The 18,907-nt window shown below is 44.5% G+C and overlaps 1 protein-coding gene across 1 annotated transcript in view; it reads left to right on the forward strand.

The window, feature by feature from the left end:
• hdac4 (histone deacetylase 4) overlaps positions 1-18,907 on the forward strand; it is a 218,972-nt gene that overhangs the window by 77,992 nt on the left and 122,073 nt on the right. Inside the window, exon 3 of the mRNA XM_056289300.1 lies at positions 8,699-8,767. Within this exon, the coding sequence (XP_056145275.1) occupies positions 8,699-8,767 (69 nt within the window). The remainder of the gene's footprint in view (positions 1-8,698; positions 8,768-18,907) is intronic.

Below are 18,907 nucleotides of genomic sequence, written 5' to 3' on the forward strand. Positions count from 1 at the left end.
GAGCATTGGGAAGAAAAGAGTCCCAAATCCTCGCGGAGGAGTTTCAGTGAGCGTTCGATTGGGGAAGGAGTTTGATTCTTGCACACCTGTAATCGAGAGGGAGCAGAGAGGGGGAAGGTGGTCGTGTTGGAGAGGAAACATCAGAATGAAGAAAAAACAGCAGTGAGAGGGAGATGAGGGGAGATGAGTAGAGCCCAGAGATGGTGGAGACCCCTGCCTCAGGAACCACGCATGGAGTGAAGCCCCACCTTTCTCCCCTGGGTGTCCTTCTTTCGCCTGGCTTTTTTTTTTCTTTTTGGAAAGAACCATGTCAGACGAGACTGAAAAACCAACAGAGAAAAGATGAGGTGGTGAAGAATAATGGCAGAGAATGAGAGGACGTAAGGGGGCTAGAGGGCTGGCTGGAGACCCATAAACCCTGACAGCACAATTAGGCAGTGGTACCTGTTAAAGTAGCTAAGCACAGCTCATCTGTAGTGTCTCTAACCGTCAGAGCTCAGCCTGCAGGCCCACACACCCCAAAGACAAATCTCTTTTACACACACACACACACACACACACACACACACACACACACACACACACACACAATTAGTGTAAGACCCTTGATAACAACTTTTGCTGTTTCGTCCCTAGCTAGTAATGTTCCACTTGAGTCCCTTCACATAGAAACCCGAGTGTGGCTGTTCCTCTTAGAAGCCAGAGGGGGCATTCTCTCTGCCCACTGCCTACCTCTACTGTTTCTCAAGGGCCTCTGTTGTAGCACTGCTCATATGGTTGAAAGGTTATCATACAAGTGAAGAGAGAGATGACCATAAGCCCTGACCAACCGACTGACAGACATATGCACGCACGCACGCACGCACGCACGCACGCACGCACGCACGCGTGCGCACACACACACACACACACACACACACACACACACACACACACACAAAAGAGACTCGTAAAAGTATTGCAGGGATCTCCTTTTTCTCTCTGGAGCTTGTGTCTGTTGCCTGCCTGCTACCAGACCATGACTACTGCCCTCTTTCTGAATAGGCCATTATATGTGTGTGTGTGTGTGTGTGTGTGTGTGTGTGTGTGTGTGTGTGTGTGTGTGTGTGTGTGTGTGTGTGTGTGTGTGTGTGTGTGTGTGTGTGTGTGTGTGTGTGTGTGTGTGCGCACGGGTTTGTGTGTACAATTTTGTATGTTGGGTTACTGTACTAATTTCAGTGAGTGCTTGGTAGTACACATTCAATCACATGGACAAACATGTTATAGACACATTCAGGGCAGAGATCATGGGGGGTGGCACCTTGTTTAGACTCCCACACACACACACACACACACACACACACTCACATACAGACTTTAAGACTTAGCAGTACAACCATAGTGAGAGGGTGTGGTTTGTCTTCTAGGTTTAGAATGCCCACAGGAAGTACCAAGTAGTTAGTAAACACGGCCGCAACATCAACAAGCGGTTTTAGCAAGGCAGTGATGAGAGGTTATGGAGGGCTATAGCCGACACATTGCCTCTGTCTTGGCCTGCGTCCCAGTCAAATACATGATTGACAAATGGATGGTTAAGTGACAGTAGCCAAGTCTGCAGTTTAAACTTAGCAAACTGAGCTGTTCCTTCAGTTCATAGTGGACCGTAGCAATTGACCAGTTTTAGGTGCTGGCACTGCTAAATCACCAAAAGCAAGCTGGATAGTTTTTATGGAAAATGTTTGTGTTTGTGTCTGTAGTCTATAGTGTTTGTCTATTAAAAAAAAAAACAACAAAAAAAACCTCTTCTCACCGGCCAGTCTCCGTCACAGGGAGACTTGGGTAATAGCTGTCACCACTGTTAGATTTTCCTCAACTCTCACCAACAGTATTTACTTCTTAAAATAAAGCATAACCGGGGCATCCAGGTAGCATAGCAGTCTATTATGGTGCCTACCAACATGGGATCACTGGTTCGAATCCCCGTGTTACCTCCAGCTTGGTCTGGTGTCCCTACAGACACAATTGGCCGTGTCTGCGGGTGGTAAACCGGATATGGGTATGTGTCCTGGTTGCTGCACTAGTGCCTCCTCTGGTCGGTCGGGGCGCCTGTTAGGGGGGGAGCGGCTTGGGGGAATAGCGTGATCCTCTCACGCGCTACATCCCCCTGGCGAAATTCCTCACTATCAGGTGAAAAAAAGCGGCTGGTGACTCCACAGAGAGAGGGGGTGGAGCAGCGACTGGGACAGCTAGGAAAATAGGGTACCAAGTACAATTGGGGAGAAGGGGGGGGGCTAATTAAATAAATGAATAAAGCGTAACCCTAGGTCCAGAATGAAATTTTATTTGGCTTGGTTTTGCCCTCCTCATAAATGTATTAGTAGTATAGTACTTGGACTAAATCATCAAAATGAAAATCTGTTCACTGAACTATGGCTCTCTTAGCATGAATGGTGTTGCTGGTAGACTTTTTATGAACTCTGACAGGTACTAAACTCTGCAAGGTAAACCACCCATTTAAGGTCTGACTATGGCCACTTGGCATAATGAGTTGGCAGTGGTTGTGGCAGGTAGACTGGCTCCTATTTAGCAGGCAGCAGGGTGTCATTTCCAGCCTGGCACCTGTGAGTGTCATGGGTATACAGTGAGACAGTGTTGGTTCCCAGCTTGACCGATTGAACCAAGTTATTGCGACTGGCACAGTATGAATAATTCATTTAAATAATGTGACACATCCATTTTGGAAGATAAGACAGGCTTGTCCTTTATTTGCGCTTTTTATTAGAAATCTTTCAGGAGAGTCTGTCTGTAAAAGCCTCATCATTTTACCTAACTTATCTAACACATCTTCCAATCCCTTAAAAAATGCCTTATGATGGCGTAATTGAGCACTACCACTCATTTTGTAAGCATTCATTGGTTGATAGCTCATTCTGGAATGAAACTCCTCAATTTGGCTTCCCATAGGTTGTCTCGCAGTTTAGCCTGGCGGTGACAGGTTGGCATGGCTGGAACTGCCTTTAGACTGGCATGGCATTCATTTGGAGCAGAAGGGCAGTTTAGGTGGAGGCTCTGCAGACAGGATGGCATAGTTGGCAGACTAACAGAGGAGTTGGCATGACTGTTAGGGTGGTACCGAGGATTCAGAATGCAGCAGACTGAGTTGCTGTGGAGTAGACGGGTTGGCTTGGCTGGCACACTGGTACGGTGATGGGTGGGCAGGTTGAGGTAAAGATTGCCAAGGAGGAGCATCTTGGCCACTTCACAATCAAGCAGGAGGAAAGGTGTCATGTCTGTGTGTGTGTGCTGTTTTTACTCGTGTGTGCAAGTATGTGCTGTGTATGCTACTGCCTCTCGGAGTCAGGTGAGGTGGAGGGGTTCTCCCCAATCCTGCTACACCGGATGTCTATCCACTGAAGTGGACATGCCTGCTTCCTTTCAGCCTATTTGCCAACCGGTCTCCTTGCCATGCACGGTTAACTTGGCAGTGCTCCTCTTCCTTTTCCATGTGGCGAACACGTATGTCTCTCCACAAGATGGTCGGTTGACACATATAGGCTTCACCATACAGGATATAAAATACACAAGTTAAAGAGAAAATGTCACTCCCTCTCGGGGGCTTCAAGCATGCATCAGATATGTCTCAGCTAACATGTATTTTCATATGACGATATGTTATTTAGGAATGGGTCAGTACTCCTGCTGAGGCCATGTTTATGGCTCAGGTTGTGTAGGTCATCACTGCGCATTAAAGTGTCGAAACACTAGCTGTTTTTCCATAACGTGCTTTTATGTGCATTTTGAATTATCACATTAGAAAAGGTTTCTGGAAACGGCAAAATTCGAAAAAAGAAAAAAAACATCTTAATTTTTGCAAAAATGTTTTTACGCTCTTGGTGATTTTTTATTTTTATTTTGCCTTTAAAAAACAGTTAATGCGCTAAACAGAATATGGAAACACCATTGTCGAATAAGTTCTGACGTAGTGGACATTTAACTCAATGACTGATCGGCGGTTTACGCTGTCAGCGTCTTCCCGGGTATGCCCATAATGCACCTTACTTGTCTTTGTCTCTGGACAGTATGAAACGCGGGCAGTAATAGCTGACTTGAAAGAACAATTACAACTTTACCAGTTGAAACAAAGTCCTGAGACCTCTCTCCGTTTTCTCTCGTAGATGACCAAGGCGACTTGGTTTGTTTCCAGTTCGCAACCTCTACTTCTTCTACTCTGTTTATTAAAGTAATACGTAACGTAGCATATACCATCAACTTCTGACGAAACTACGCTTTGCGTAGCCTAGTTTATTCACTCCAAACCAGTTGATGGAAACATGCCTAATTCATATTTTCTTTTTTTTTTCCTTTACAACATTTCAAAAGTTCACTTAAAATTTGCTTGACAATTATTGGAAACATGACTGTTGACTGTGTCCCCAAATGCTTTACGCTCAGAATTAGCCTGCGTGGAAGTGAGCTGCACTGGCATCCAATTCTTCCCCCAAAATGCTGAAACCTGGGTTGTTTGCAGTGGAGCGCTCATATTGTTGTAATGCTCCACTTAGCCGTGGCACCATTCAAAACAATGCGTCGGGTCTTGAAGCGCAGTCTTCACTGTGATTAGGTGGATGATGCGGTTATGTTTGAAGCACAGTGCTTTACCTTGAAACACTATGCACACAAAGGTAACTGACAGAAGGTAAAAAAGTTTGCTAATTTATCTCAGGTTGCATGAAATAGCATGGGATCCAGCTTTATATCGTTTATTAATTCAGCTGGATAGCAAGGGGACAGGGTAAGACATAATATGGACAGTAGACTGTACAAATTACTCGACAGATTTTTTTTAAATACGAAGACGGAACTGAAGTATTTTCCATAAATATATTCAATAACCTTGTTTTTTATTCATTACTCAAGTGATGGGCCAAGGTTAAGAAAGAAAATCTATCCATTCTAATTAAGTCAAAGTTGCTTCTGGAAGCCTTAACCACAAACTGAGGAGCCAGTGTGCCTAACAAGGTCGTCCATCTCCGTCTCCTCTCGCTTAAACTGTGTAAATTGGTCTCTCTATATTATCACTCAGAGGCAGTGTTGTGAGGAGGACAGTTATTCAGTGCAACACATGGATAACAATGGCCAAGGATGAACAGTAAACTGGATTGGTAAGTGCTTTGTTTGGAATGGACGAGAGTCTATAGAGGCAAATATGTGTGGTTACACACACACACACTCATAAAGTATCTATTATTAAAAAAAAAAAAAGGACTGGAGACACAGGTCCATCATGCCTGGAATTAGCAGAAGACAGGTGGTCAGTCTGGGGGCAAAACTACAGCATTGGTTGCTTGGAGGAATGCAGCCACCATGGAGGCTATGCTTAATGTGTGCTAACCATCTGAAAACTTCACTTCAATACAAAACTGCTCTCAATACTATACTTCCATTACCTTTTTACAGGGGTATGCTAGCGAGGGTATCAACTGTCAGTACTAAAGGGTAACAGAACAGGCTTCCCCTTGGTCTGAAGTGTGGTAGATTTTTGATCTTTGTCTTCACGAATATATAATGCAGCCTGATGCTGTTGCTCAGAGGGGTTTCAGTGCCATGCTGAAAAGCATTTGGACAGGACGAATGGCTGTCTGAAACACATTGGTGTTGATGGGGAGGTGAAATCTAAAACCTCTCTGCTTGGCTCCCTTGCTGCCCCCATGTTGCGGCTGTGGAGCCATCATTGTACTTTGGTTTGACAAACAGAAGCTCTATCATGTCTTCAAAAACGTCTCTTTCTGTGGCAGTGAGGATGTGATGCTTTAGTGTAATAACAATTGAAAGGGATTCTTCTTTACCTATATGTCTCTCTCACTCACACTCTTTCTTTCTTTTTACTTTGTGTGTTTGATTTAGTTTCCATGGAGATTGCATCCCATTGTGAGAGTCAAAATGGACAGTTAGTTGGCCTCTCTGCCTCCCCAGGTGTCAAAGGTCAAAGTCTTGCCCACGCCATGAAGCAGCATATGAGCAGCCTAATGTTGATGATGTATGTTTTCTGTAAATGCAGTCCAAGGATCCCTGTGAGGCTGTTAGAGAGCTTCTGCAGTCTCTTAAGAGCACATGGCAAGAGAAGAGCCATGGCTGCCATTAACTACAAGGGAAATGGCAAACTATGTAAAAGGTTCACAATCACGATACACTTTCACTCAGCTGTGTGTGTGTGTGTGTGTGTGTGTGTGTGTGTGTGTGTGTGTGTGTGTGTGTGTGTGTGTGTGTGTGTGCATGTGCATGTGTCTCAGACTACTTGCTGTTTTCTGGCCCATCAAGCTCTGGTGTTGTGTTTCTGCCATCTGCCACTGCCACCCCACTGACACACACACACACACACACACACACACACACACACACACACACACACACACACACACACACACACACACACACACACACACACACACACACACACACACACACACACACACAATATAGTCAGTCTGCTGCTCACTGTCCTGCGTTGAAACAAAGCCCAGTTGTTTGGTCTTTACTCTCCTCTGTTCTTCTATCCTCTGATATTCTATTATTCCTCCTCTCTTCTCTCTCCACTCCTATCATCTCTCCTCTTAAACTTAAAATCTTAAGTTTTCTTCCCTCAAAAACTCATAGCACCTGTGTGGCTTTTATATATATGTATATATATAATATATATAATATATATATATATATATATATATATATATATATATATATATATATATATATATATATATGCCACACAGGTGCTATGAGTTTTTGAGGGAATATATATATATATATATATATATATGCCACACAGGTGCTATGAGTTTTTGAGGAAGAAAACTTAAGATTTAATATATATATAATATAATATATATATATATATATATATATATATATATATATATATATTTCAGTGTTTGCATTTGATACGTGCAGAAAAACAAATGCATCAATTCAAGGCACATGGGTTGTGTCTGTGTAGGAGTTGGTGTTTGGCATGTATCTGTGTGAGATATGAATGTTTAATTGGCCCCACCCTGTGCTATGTATTAATCATGGAGGCATTCTGCTAAGGCTCAAAATAGCGCCCAACAACCCAGATAAACAAAAGCCCCACTCAGTTTTGTGTGCGCGTGTATATATATATATATATATATAGATATATATATATATAGTGTGTGTGTGTGTCATATGCCTGTGCTTGTTCATGTGTTAACTGGCACATGATTCATTTCTTTCTTCGCTCCCCTCCTTCCTTTTTTCCTTACACACTCACTTTCTCTTTCCATCCTTTCCTATTTCTGTTTCCAGCGGTCCGGTGATGATGGCGATGGAGAATTGACTCCTCCACTGCCCTCCCTCCTCTTGGAGTCAGGGTTCCCTGCTTGTTTTTGATTCAGAGAGTTAAAATTCAGCCTGTGTTTGACTCGTTTGCTCCAACGTTTTAAAAAACCTTTGATCCAAATATGCCACTGTCCTATAGGGAAAGCAAGAAAAAAAAAAACTGTTTTTATGTGAAAGTTGACCCAGTAATGATTCATGGTTGTGCTGTTGAGTTTGTGTGTTTGTGCACATGTTTTATCAGGCAGCTCAGTTCCAGACAGTTTCCTAAGAAAATTTATCTTATCGCTACCTGATAATGGGCTGCTTACATCTGAATTCACTAGGGTAATTACAGTCTGCTCTGTGTGTGTGTGTGTGTCAGGTGCGATACAGCCGTATTATACGACTCATTGTATTTTATACAATAAAATAGGAGCTGTTGAGATTGTGTCCTGGGGGGCCATGTTGGCAAACAATTTTAATTTATGGTGAAATTTTGTAAAATTGGCAAGTTAAAAAGAGAGAAGAAAAATAGAACAGCACATTAAAATAGTGCATCAGAACACAAGAGTCACATTAAAGGAAACCATTGTTCAGGTTTTATACAGCTGTTTCTGAATGTTTCTGTAGCGGAGGTGACGGTGTAGTGGTGTTTGGGAAATAAAGACTTTAATTATGCTGATTGTGGAAAGAAACTGTAGGAACATGATGAGAGCAGGGCGGGACTATGACGATTTGGGAGGCGTGTGCGTGTGCATGTGTGTGCGCGTGTGTGCGTGCGTGTGTGCGTGCATCTTTTTCCTGTGTCTGTAGGTGTGTGTGTGTGTGTGTGTGTGTCCTACGAGGCTATTTATAGACTGGTTTCCACTGAATTGAGCTCCTGTCTGCTCCTTATTTCAGAATAATTATCGTCTGCATGTGTGTATATGTAGTGTGTGTCAGTGCACGTATACATGCGCGAACATGAGGTACACACCTGTGTTGAAGCTAAGGCAGCACAGGTAATGTGTTAACACTCGACTGGGTGTTTATTTCTCCCTCTCTCTCTCTCTCTCTCTCTCTCTCTCTCTCTCTCTCTCTCTCTCCTCTCTCTCTCTCTCTCTCTCTCTCTCTCACTTTCTCACTCTCTCTCTCTCACTCTTTCTCTCTGACTGGGTGGCACATTCATACCTTTGAGCACAGCACCAGTTGATTTCCATTCTGCTTTTCTTCTTTCCCTTCTCTTCTCTTATTGGACCTGGTTTTACCTTGAAATAACTCCCTATGGAAGTTGTAGTTTTGTTGTTGAAGTTTTTTATATTGTTTGTTTTTTTTTTTGTTTTTTTTTTGAATAAGTTTGGTTGTTTTACTGAGGGCCATACTCTTCCTGCTGTCTGTCTATTAACAGGCGTCCTGGCCAGAAAAGAGCAACCTCTGGAGCTCCTTAAACCCGCCACACTCAACCACCTTCAACCCGGTAGGACCACTCACCTGCTTCTGTGTGTGTGTGTGTGTGTGAGAGAGAGAGAGAGAGAGAGAGAGAGAGAGAGGAGAGAGAGAGAGAGAGAGAGAGAGAGAGAGAGAGAGAGAGAGAGAGAGAGAGAGAGAGAGAGAGAGAGAGAGAGAGAGAGAGAGAGAGAGAGAGAGAGAGAGAGAGAGAGAGAGAGAGAGAGAGAGAGAGGAATCTGTGTGTTAGGAGAGGGCTCATTTGCAGGATGTTCAGTCTTTTCAAGCATTGTCTGGGGTATCAGCTGGCAGGATCTAACCACAGAGTTATGCTGTTTTTGTTATTGGAATTCTATTTTAAATCTTCCTAAAGATTTAGTTTGTGACTTAAAAAACCAAATCATCTCTCCCTCATTTTAGAGATAATTAGAATGTGATATTTGGAAAAAAGCCAGTTATCCAAGTCACTTTGCTTCATTTCGGACAGGCTCCCCCATCTTTGCATCAGATTTTTCTACACTGAAGGCGTTCTCTGAGGCCAAATATTTTGTTTTAGTCTGCTGTGTGATTGTTGTTTTATATCAGCGGGGTCGCTGCAATCTCTGCTTTGAAGCGTAATAGACACATCCATTTGAATTTACGCTGGAGAGTTTGTATTAATGTCTTTGGGTTAGCTGTGAAGTGTTGCATTTGTTGTGCTTGCTGACTGTCGCTGCTGATTGTGATTCAGTGGCATCATTGATGGCTTCGGTGAGGGCTAATGCACTTAGCTGTAGAAAACTCTGATCATCTGTTCGTGTGTGAGAGAGCGAGGGAGAGCTTGTTTGTTTTTGTGAGCATGTAATAATTTCCATGAGCTGATGTCACACGCTGTTTTTAGTACCCAGCAATCTTTAATTCCTGGCTTGACTGCTTGATGATCTTTGTGGTGTATTGGTGTCATTGGGTACATGTGTCTGTACATGCGCATGCCTGTGTGAATTATGTATCTGGGATAAGTGTGCAGAAAGAAAGCGAGGGAGGTGTCAATCGAGCGTCGCGCTCTCTTTTTGACAGGAACAGGGGAAGTTCACACCACGCCAGCACGCTGTCAACCCACCAGCGGCATGTTAGTCCTATGTGGCTGGAGGGAAACGCTGGACACGGCAGTGACGTCACCACCGTGGCAGCCAGACCTGGAGCTGTGGTCTGTTAATAGCTTGTTTCATGATCATGCAGCCCTAGCAAACAGGAACGCCCGTGCATGCATGCACACACACACACACACACACACCACACACACACACCACACACACACACTGACATGCACACACAATAACACACATAGGAGCATTGATATTCAGCTTTGTGTACCAGCTTGTTCTTAGAAGAGGTTTTTCAAGTTAGCTGACATTCAGTTAACACTGTGGATGCAGTGAAGTAGGCACCTTATAGTATATGGTCCTTGTAAAATTAGGTTTTCGTGGGCGTCTGAGTAGCGTAGCGGTCTATTCCGTTGCCTACCAACATGGGGATCGCCGGTCTGAATCCCCGTGTTACCTCCGGCTTGGTTGGGGATCCCTACAGACACAATTGGCCGTGTCTGCGGATGGGAAGTCGGATGTATGGTATGGGTCCTGGTCGCCGCACTAGCACCTCCTCTGGTCAGTTGGGGCACCTTTTCAGGGAGAGGGGGAACTGGGGGGAATAGCGTGATCCTTCCACACGTTACGTCCCCCTGGCAAAACTCCTCTCCTTCTCCTGTCAGGAGAAAAGAAATGGCTGGCGACTCCACATATATCAGAGGAGGCATGTGGTAGTCTGCAGCCCTCCCCGGCTCGGCAGAGGGGGTGGAGCAGCGACTGGGATGGCTCAGAAGAGTGGGGTAATTGGACGGGTAAAATTGGGAGAAAAAAAAAAAAGGCCTCAGGGACAGAAAAGTGGGGAGGTAAAGAAACACAGGAAGGATCTTAGACTTTCATGGCACCTCCTTTATTCCCTCCCCCTGTTTGTCTCCTCCCTTAGATGCAAAAAGGACATTGCTTGTGTTTGATGAGTTTTCGAAAGGTCAGTTTTTAAGGAATTATCCTGAAAAAAATAAAATGGCCATATTTTAAGATTTACGACTTTTCCACTTTATCAGCTGCCTGGGTTGGGTCCAGACCTTTGACTCCACCACTCCACCCAAGTAGACTGTTTCTTGGTCTGGTATCATGACATGAAACGGCAGTTTTTGGGTTGAAAAAGCAATTATCCAATGAGCGCCGTGGGGGGATTAACAATTAGCCCATCAACACCACAGGTGGGACTAACGCCGTTATCAATAGTTAGATGGCATGTCTTCTCAATATCGCCTGACATCATAGTTTGTTTTCACTTCGCTCTTCTCTACTCTTAAAACCCCGGCAAAACCAGTACGTTGGCATGGCTATGCATGTGTCGACCTTAAAAAGAGGTTAGATTCAGGCGGATATGTTGGCCTGTAGTGATTGGTGAGTGAGAATCAAATCCCTCTTCCCCAGGGAGCTCGGTTAGAGTGGACACGATGTCAGACTGAAGATGGAAATGGAGTGTAATGAGTTGACAGTCCTGTCTGATATCAGGCAACTTTATTGGAGGTTCTGAATTGGTTTCATGGCCGGCCAAAGAGTGAAATTAATATATTCCATCTGTTCATGAAATATGTTGTACTTGTGAGGAGCTATGTAAGTACCATTGTTTTTGTTTTCCCCCTCCTTTTTCTCCCAGTTGTACTTGGCCAATTACCCCCACTCGCCTGAGCCATCCTGGGTCGCTGCTCCATCCCCTCTGCCGATCTGGGGAGGTCTGCAGACTACCACATGCCTCCTCTGATACATGTGGAGTCCCGGCCACTTCTTTTTCACCTGACAGTGAGGAGTTTCGCCAGGGGAACGTAGCGCGTGGGAGGATCACGCTATACCCCCCAGTTCCCCCCGACCGACCAAAGGAGGCGCTAGTGCAGCAACCATACACATACTCACATCCGGCTTCCCACCCGCAGACACGGCCAATTTTGTCTGTAGGGATGCCCGACCAAGCCTGAGGTAAACACGGAGATTCGAACCGGCGATCCCTTGTTGCTGGGCAACGGAATAGACTGCCACCCGTGTCAGTACCATTGTAACCATCACGACCAAGATGTCCCAGTTCTGAGCAGTTCTCGCAAATGAGAAAGGAGCAGAACACAAGCTGATATTGGAGTTGGAGTTTGTCTTTAAAAGAAAACTGAAACCTTCAATTAGGCCTCCCATTAATATTGACTGAATCACAACAAATACATCTAAACTCCTGTTAAAAGCAATCCAGAAACAGTTGGATTTGGCAAATTGGCCCTAATTATGAAAAGTGACTATAACTATGATTATAACACATCTTGGAAATTTGTCAACTAGACATTGTACTTCCGCCCCAAAGAAAAGAAACAAGACATTTTCTTTTGTATCAGAGGAAGTACATTGTGCCATGACACATTCATCAGGATGTGTTAGAGTTATGCATTATAATGGTTGCCAAGACTAACAAACACTTTCAGTGTTTGTGCGTATTACTGACTAAGTCTCTGTAAATCACTCTCACAAAAAAAAAGAAAGAGAGCAGCCCATGTGTGTTTGAGTGTTTTTGTTCAATGCCTGGTCTATGCATGCGCATGTTTGCATGTATTTGTGTTTTCTGTGAGTTAGCAGCTTGGGATCCAAAAAGGGATGAGCATCAGCTTGAGTGAGCGCCTGATGTGTTAGAGAGAGGGGGAGAGGGAGGATAAAGAGGAGGTGTTGGTTGGTGGAGGAAGAGGAGGATCTGCAGGACACAGTGATGAAGACAGATTTTTGTGCATACTAACCAGGGTGACTAAGTTCTGCAGAGGGGGAAGTGAAAGGAACAGAGCTAACGTCACCTGTCGTAGTTTGTGACATCTGTGGGTGTGAGTGTTTGCGTGCGTGGTAGAGGGGGGTGTAAGTGGGACTAAATGAGATGGAGCGAGCACAATCATGTCCATCGTAACAAGTCATTCAATCTCATATTCAGTTCTATTTTTCTGTAAACTGCCCTTTTAGAGAGAGCATTTCATTTGTTTCCATTAAAGCTTTGCCCTGGGAAATTTCCCATGAGCCTCGACTTTTCTTCAAATTGTCCCTCAAAATGTGTCAGTATCTCAAAACAAGGAAAAAAGGTCAAATCTCTTCTGGGTAGGAATGGGATGATATAGGATTTTATCATGGATAAAAAACACTCACGTGAAGTTGATCTTGGTGAATTTCCATTATCGAGATAATCATGAATATCCTCACGAGTGACTTGATCGAGTGTATGGCGCGGAGTCTGTGTTTCTAACTTAGGAGAATTTTTTTCCTCTTTTTTCCATCTGTTTTTTCTGTATGAACAGGTGTTTCTTCTGTTTGTTGAGTGAGTGTGACTCCTGTTTTTCGCTGGTTGTTTTGTGAAGGAATGGCGTCCTCCAAGACGCTACCTCCGTCCGTCCATCATGGGATCTGGATAGCCCTGCCAGAGCCCAGTGTGATGAGTATGATGGTGGAGGAGGTTTTGTTGGCCGTAGGAGAACAAGTTGTCATTGTGATTACCTGCTGAGTGTTGGCAAGAGTTTTCTGTCTTTGTTTTCCACTAATAAGGATGTTCATTAAAACTAGGTTAAAACCTTGTCTGTTGAAAGCAGCTGTTTTGGGCGGCACGATAGCCCAGTGGTTAGTACTGTTGCCTCACAACAAGAAGGTCCTGGGTTCGAACCTCAGGCCATCCCAGGTCCTTTCTCTGAGGAGTTGCACATTCTCCCCGTGTCTGTGTGGGTGTCCTCGGGTGCTCGGTTTCCTCCCACCATCAAAAAGACATGCATGTGAGGATAATACTCCTGCTGTACCCCTGACCAAGGCAATGGAAAGAAGAAATGGAGTTGGTGCCCACTGCCACTGCTCCTACACAATAAGATGGTGGAAATGCAGAAAACACATTTCATTGTAGCAAAAAAAAATTTTTTTACAATGACAAAATAAAGGTTCTTTCTTTCTTACTTTCTTTCTTTCATTCTTTTTTGCATGGCTACATTTAAAAGTGGCTGTTTTGACATCTGTTTCATGAACGCAGCTGTACTGGACAGCAGTTTTCAAACCCTAATAATTTATACAGCTAAATAGCGCCAATTTATTTTTTTATATGAAATAATTACCTGGCTATAATCACTGTTGCCATGATCACTGGAAAGTCTGGGCATCAGTTACCACCAACTCTCTGAGGACGAAAATAATTTTCACTCTAACTGCGTGTGGCTATTAGCACTTGTCTTTGTGAATTGGACTTTATTTTTGCAATCAGGCGTTTCAGTTACATCCATGAGCAGCAATATATTACGTTCATTAGCGTGCGAACCGCTTGCGCTGATTCACGGTCAATAGGGAAACTCCCACCTCCATGTTTAATAGATACTATATATAGATTAGACGTACTTTATTGTTCACAGGGAAATTCATTTGCTAGGTCAGTACATACGGACAAGACAATAATTAAAATAAGTTTGGATCTGTAACACTTAGTCTGACAAACAATAAAACAAACAAAACAAAAACACACCACACTCTGACTGTTGTGGTTCGCCAACAGAGCAGCGTCCCTCCCAACAGAGCCTTTACCTTTACTTGTTGCGTCGTTGGTCGGCCAACCAATCGTGTAACTCCAGTGACGTCACTAGCTGGAAGCGTCATTGGTCACCTGATCCAGTGGCCCAATCGTGTCAAACGGATCACTCAGTCAGTCAGGGATATTAGTGTTTGTAGGACTGGCTGCACTGGCCAGTCCAGCCAAAAAGATGGGTGTCCTATCTGCGATGCAATAAAAATATTTGTTTCCTAACAAAATATAAGGCAAAGTGATTCCACTATGTTTTAGTGCCAGTTTAAAAGTTTTAAGCATGTTTTGATGATTACCTGGATAATACAGTGAATTACAATTATTTTTGGCCAGGATAATCATGACGTGAAATTTTCATATCATCCCACCCCTACTTATGGTATCTCAAAAAGGACTCTGGATTTTAGAAAAACCTTGAAACAACTTCTCATTGAAAACAAGTGATATTACAGTATCTCACCCTTCCTCCCTTAGCGGCTGGACTGATGTGTAGTTGCATGTGTGTGTGTTTTGCATGCGTGTGGGTAAGTGTGTGTATGTGCATGTATTCTTGTCTGTCCAGTCGACTGCAGGCTAAACTTGGCTCATTCTCCACCAGCCAAAATGTCTCTCTCCCACTCTGCACAAATTAACAGCAGCCCACGCACTCACACATGGCCGTCCGAGCACAGACGCTGGGGAGCAAGTGGGGGAAGGAGGGAAGGTGGGTGAGTAGGAAGGAGGCAAAAGAGGGAGGAAGAGAAGGCAGGAGAGAGATTTAGAGTGGAGAGAGGTAGATGAAAACGGGTGTTCTGGCAGAGACAGGCTTCAGTAGAGCTGCTGGTGTTGTCAGGGCCTGGCGTGCGCAGTCAACAAACGCGACTAGTAGCCTCCCAGGCTCCAGGGCTATGTTGGCAACTTTTTCCTCCGTCTGCATCGTGCTGATATTAAGGCTTAACAGAATGAGAGGTGGGGGCAGAGAGAGAGAGAGAGAGGGAGAGAGATTTGCATAAATGAAGTGGTCATCCTCAGCTGTCTGACTTAGCAGCTTCTCTGTAGAGCCCTCAATTATATATCTGTTGGAGAAAAAGTGGCAGACAGGAAGGGGGCAATGTAAAAAAAAAAACCTAAAGGAAGACAGGAACAGGCGGAGTGAAAGAGAGGAAAACCATTGGAGGAGGGCAACAAATTAAGGGCGCATGGATCAATGTATAGACTCATACAAAAATAATCCCTCTTAATCATCACTTATGACCCACTAGACATGTGTGGTTAGTGTCTGTATCTGCAAAGACCCTGTCCTCTGCTTGTATTTTCTTAATTTCTTATTTTGCTGTGTACGGGACATTTCTGAGCATTAATCTTTGGGCAGCGGGACTCTTTAAAAATGGAGTGACCAGGTACCAGATGGAGATCGTAAGCATGTATCCAAGAGGAAGATATGACAGTGGCAGACACAGGGCTGAAAATACACAAATATAGAAGGGCAAAAGGCCAAGCGGACAAAGCTCGTTCCTAAACAAGAGTGAATCTGGGGTTGGCTTCCACCCACTGGCGAGCCCTGCAGGAGAGGATGGGAATGAAGAGTGACATAGAGTTGGCCTGTACACTGGGATGTGTTCTGGTAAAGAAAAAAAAAACTATTACTGATGTCTCAGCGCTCAGCTATTATATTAATTGGAAATAAACACTATCCATGCTAAACTAGGAATTCTGGCTGATACTTAACACCCAGTACATCTCTCTCACACTGACCAATGTGGAGGTTTACACTGGAGAGAAGAGGAATGGAAGTCAGTAGGAAAAAGACAGAATACATATGTGTGAACAAGAGGAAGGACAGTGGAATGGTGAGGATGCAAGGAGTAGAGGTGATGAAGGTGGATGAGCTTAAATACTTTGGGTCAATTGTTCAGTGTTACAGGGAGTATGGAAGAGAGGTGAAGAAGAGAGTGCAGGCAGGAGTGGGGTGGGTGGAGAAGAGTGTCAGGAGTGATTTGTGTCAAAAGGATACCAGCAAGAGTTAAAGGGAATGTTTAGAAGATGTTTGTGAGACCAGCTATGTTGCATGGTTTAGAGACGGTACCCTGACGAAAAGACAGGAGGCGGAGCTGAAGGTGGCTGAATTGAAGATGTTAAGATTTTCATTGGGAGTGATGAAAAAGGACAGGATTTGGAACGAGTATATTGGAGAGAAAGCCCAGGTTGGACGGTTTGGAGACAAAGCAAGAGAGTCAAGATTGAGGTGGCTTGGACATGTGTGGAGGAGAGATGCTGGGTATATTGGGAGAAGGTTGCTGAAGATGAAGTTGCCAGGCAAGAGGAAATGAGGAAGGCCAAAGAGAAGGTTTATGGATGTGGTGGGGGAGGACACATGACGCTTCAGCAACCCAACCAATTGTGGTTGGGTTGCTGAGCGTCATATGATGTAGGCTGAAAGGTACAGGCTACCGATTCCTGCATGCGTGACAAACCCCGGATAGGCCCCTCCTCGCGGTATTGACTGGACTTCACTTGTGGAGTTGGTGTAACCTGGGCAGCACTCAGCTGGCTAAAGCCTAACGGGACCGCGGACTGGCGGTTATAAAAATCCCACACATCCCTGGCTCGTAAGTGCCTAACAAGTGGGCAGTCCGGACTCCCAATCCGACCATCACTTGGGTGCAACCTGTGGCAGATCCCATCGTCTTCACTGTTGTGTTGCCATGGAACTAGATCCTCCCAGGCCAAGCAGTGTGGACCAGCGTCGCGACCTGATCACCACTTAAATCAAGGCTTTAACGAATGGCTCCAAGTTTTTAAGCACACACCTTCATCTCTTGGAATGGATCCTCGGACACGAGAGACACCAACAACGACCACGACGACGGGGGAGGACATGCAGGTGGCTGGCGTGACAGAGGAACATGCAGAGGGCAGGAAGAGATGGAAACAGATGCTCCGCGGTGGTGACCCCTAACGGGAGCAGCCAAAAGTTGTAGTAGTAGTAGTAGTAGTTGAATAAGTAATATATACCCCCTTTACACCAACACAAATCTGGTACTAGCTCTGGGCTGGTGCTAGTGCCGGTTCACAGTTGGTTCAACTCGCAAACTTTCTAAGAACCGGTTTGCTTTGCCACGGGCTAAAGCTGGCTTGAGCGCCACATCATTAGGTATACATATACGTCTTCACTTTCCTGGCAAAATGAGGTGAGTTTCAGATACAATTTTCATATGCTATTTAATCATAAAATTTATGTCTGAGAATTTTTAAGGCAAATTAATTGTGTAAATGTCTAATACTGGCACTTTTATGAAAATTGATGGCGAATCTGAAAGTTGCTCCAACGTTTTCTGAATTGAGAAGCTCCACAAACTGGTGACCAGCCAGCCAGTCACGCTCACAGACCCCGCTGTGAGCGTGACTGGAGCTCTCCCAAGAAACTGGTCTCATAGACAAGAGGCTTTTATTTCCCTGTTGGCGGATGGTTTGTTTAAATATCATAACACAAATGTCCATTATAAATTATCTGCCCTTTTCTCCTGTGAGGTGATTGGTCTAAAATTTACAAGGTTTCTTTGATTAATCTCTCAATATTTCTTAGGGGAAACTCTCAGGTGTTTTTTGTCAATGTGTTTTTAAGCATAGGATTTCAGATAGTTATAGTAAGGGGTGAAAAGGTGCATGCATTTTTCGGCAGAACTGATTATTGCTGCATTTCCTTTTGGTCTTGTTGGTCTTGAACTGCCTTGGTGGAAAAGGGGTAATAGTGACATATATTGATGAGCCAAAACATAATTACCCCTCACAGGTGAACTGTATAACGATCATCTTCAAGCACGGGCATATGTCAAGGTCTAGGTAGATTAGATGGTTAAGCGAACAATCAGTTCTCGTAGTCAACATGTTGGATGCAGGAGAAATGGGCAGAAGTAAAGACCTGAAAAACTTGGACAAGGGCCAAATGGTTATGGCTAGATGACTGGGTCAGAGCATCTCTGAAACGGCAAGGCTTGTGGGGTGCTCCCAGTCAGCAGTGGTGAGTACCTCCTGACAGTGGTCTGAAGAAGGACAAACCACAAACCGGCAACAGGGTGTTGGACACCCAAAGCTCATTGATGCGCAAGGCCAACGAAGGCTATCCCATCTGATTTGAGCTGACAGAAGGTCTACTGTGTCTCTGACACAAGTCACAGAACATTTGAATGATGGTTACGGGAAGAATGTGTCACAACACACAGTGCATTGCACCCTGCTGTATATGGGGCTGCGTGACCGCAGACCGGTCAGAGTGCCCATGATGACCCCTGTCCACCGTCAAAATAACCTACAATGGACACGCAAGTGTCAGAACTGGACCATGGAGCAGTGGAAGAAGGTCGGCTCATCTGATGAGTCCCGTTTTCCTTTAGATCATGAGGATCAACGTGTATGTGTGCACTGTTTACTTGGGGAAGTGATGGTGTAACCCAGGTTAAATAACTTATGCATCGGGTCCGCGGTGGTGTAGCGGTATAAGCATCGGCTTTGTGTCGATGCAGTTGCCCACTGGGGACCAGGGTTCGCGCCCCGGTCT

The sequence above is a fragment of the Lampris incognitus genome, chromosome 11, assembly GCF_029633865.1.
Source record: "Lampris incognitus isolate fLamInc1 chromosome 11, fLamInc1.hap2, whole genome shotgun sequence".
NCBI lineage: Eukaryota > Metazoa > Chordata > Actinopteri > Lampriformes > Lampridae > Lampris > Lampris incognitus.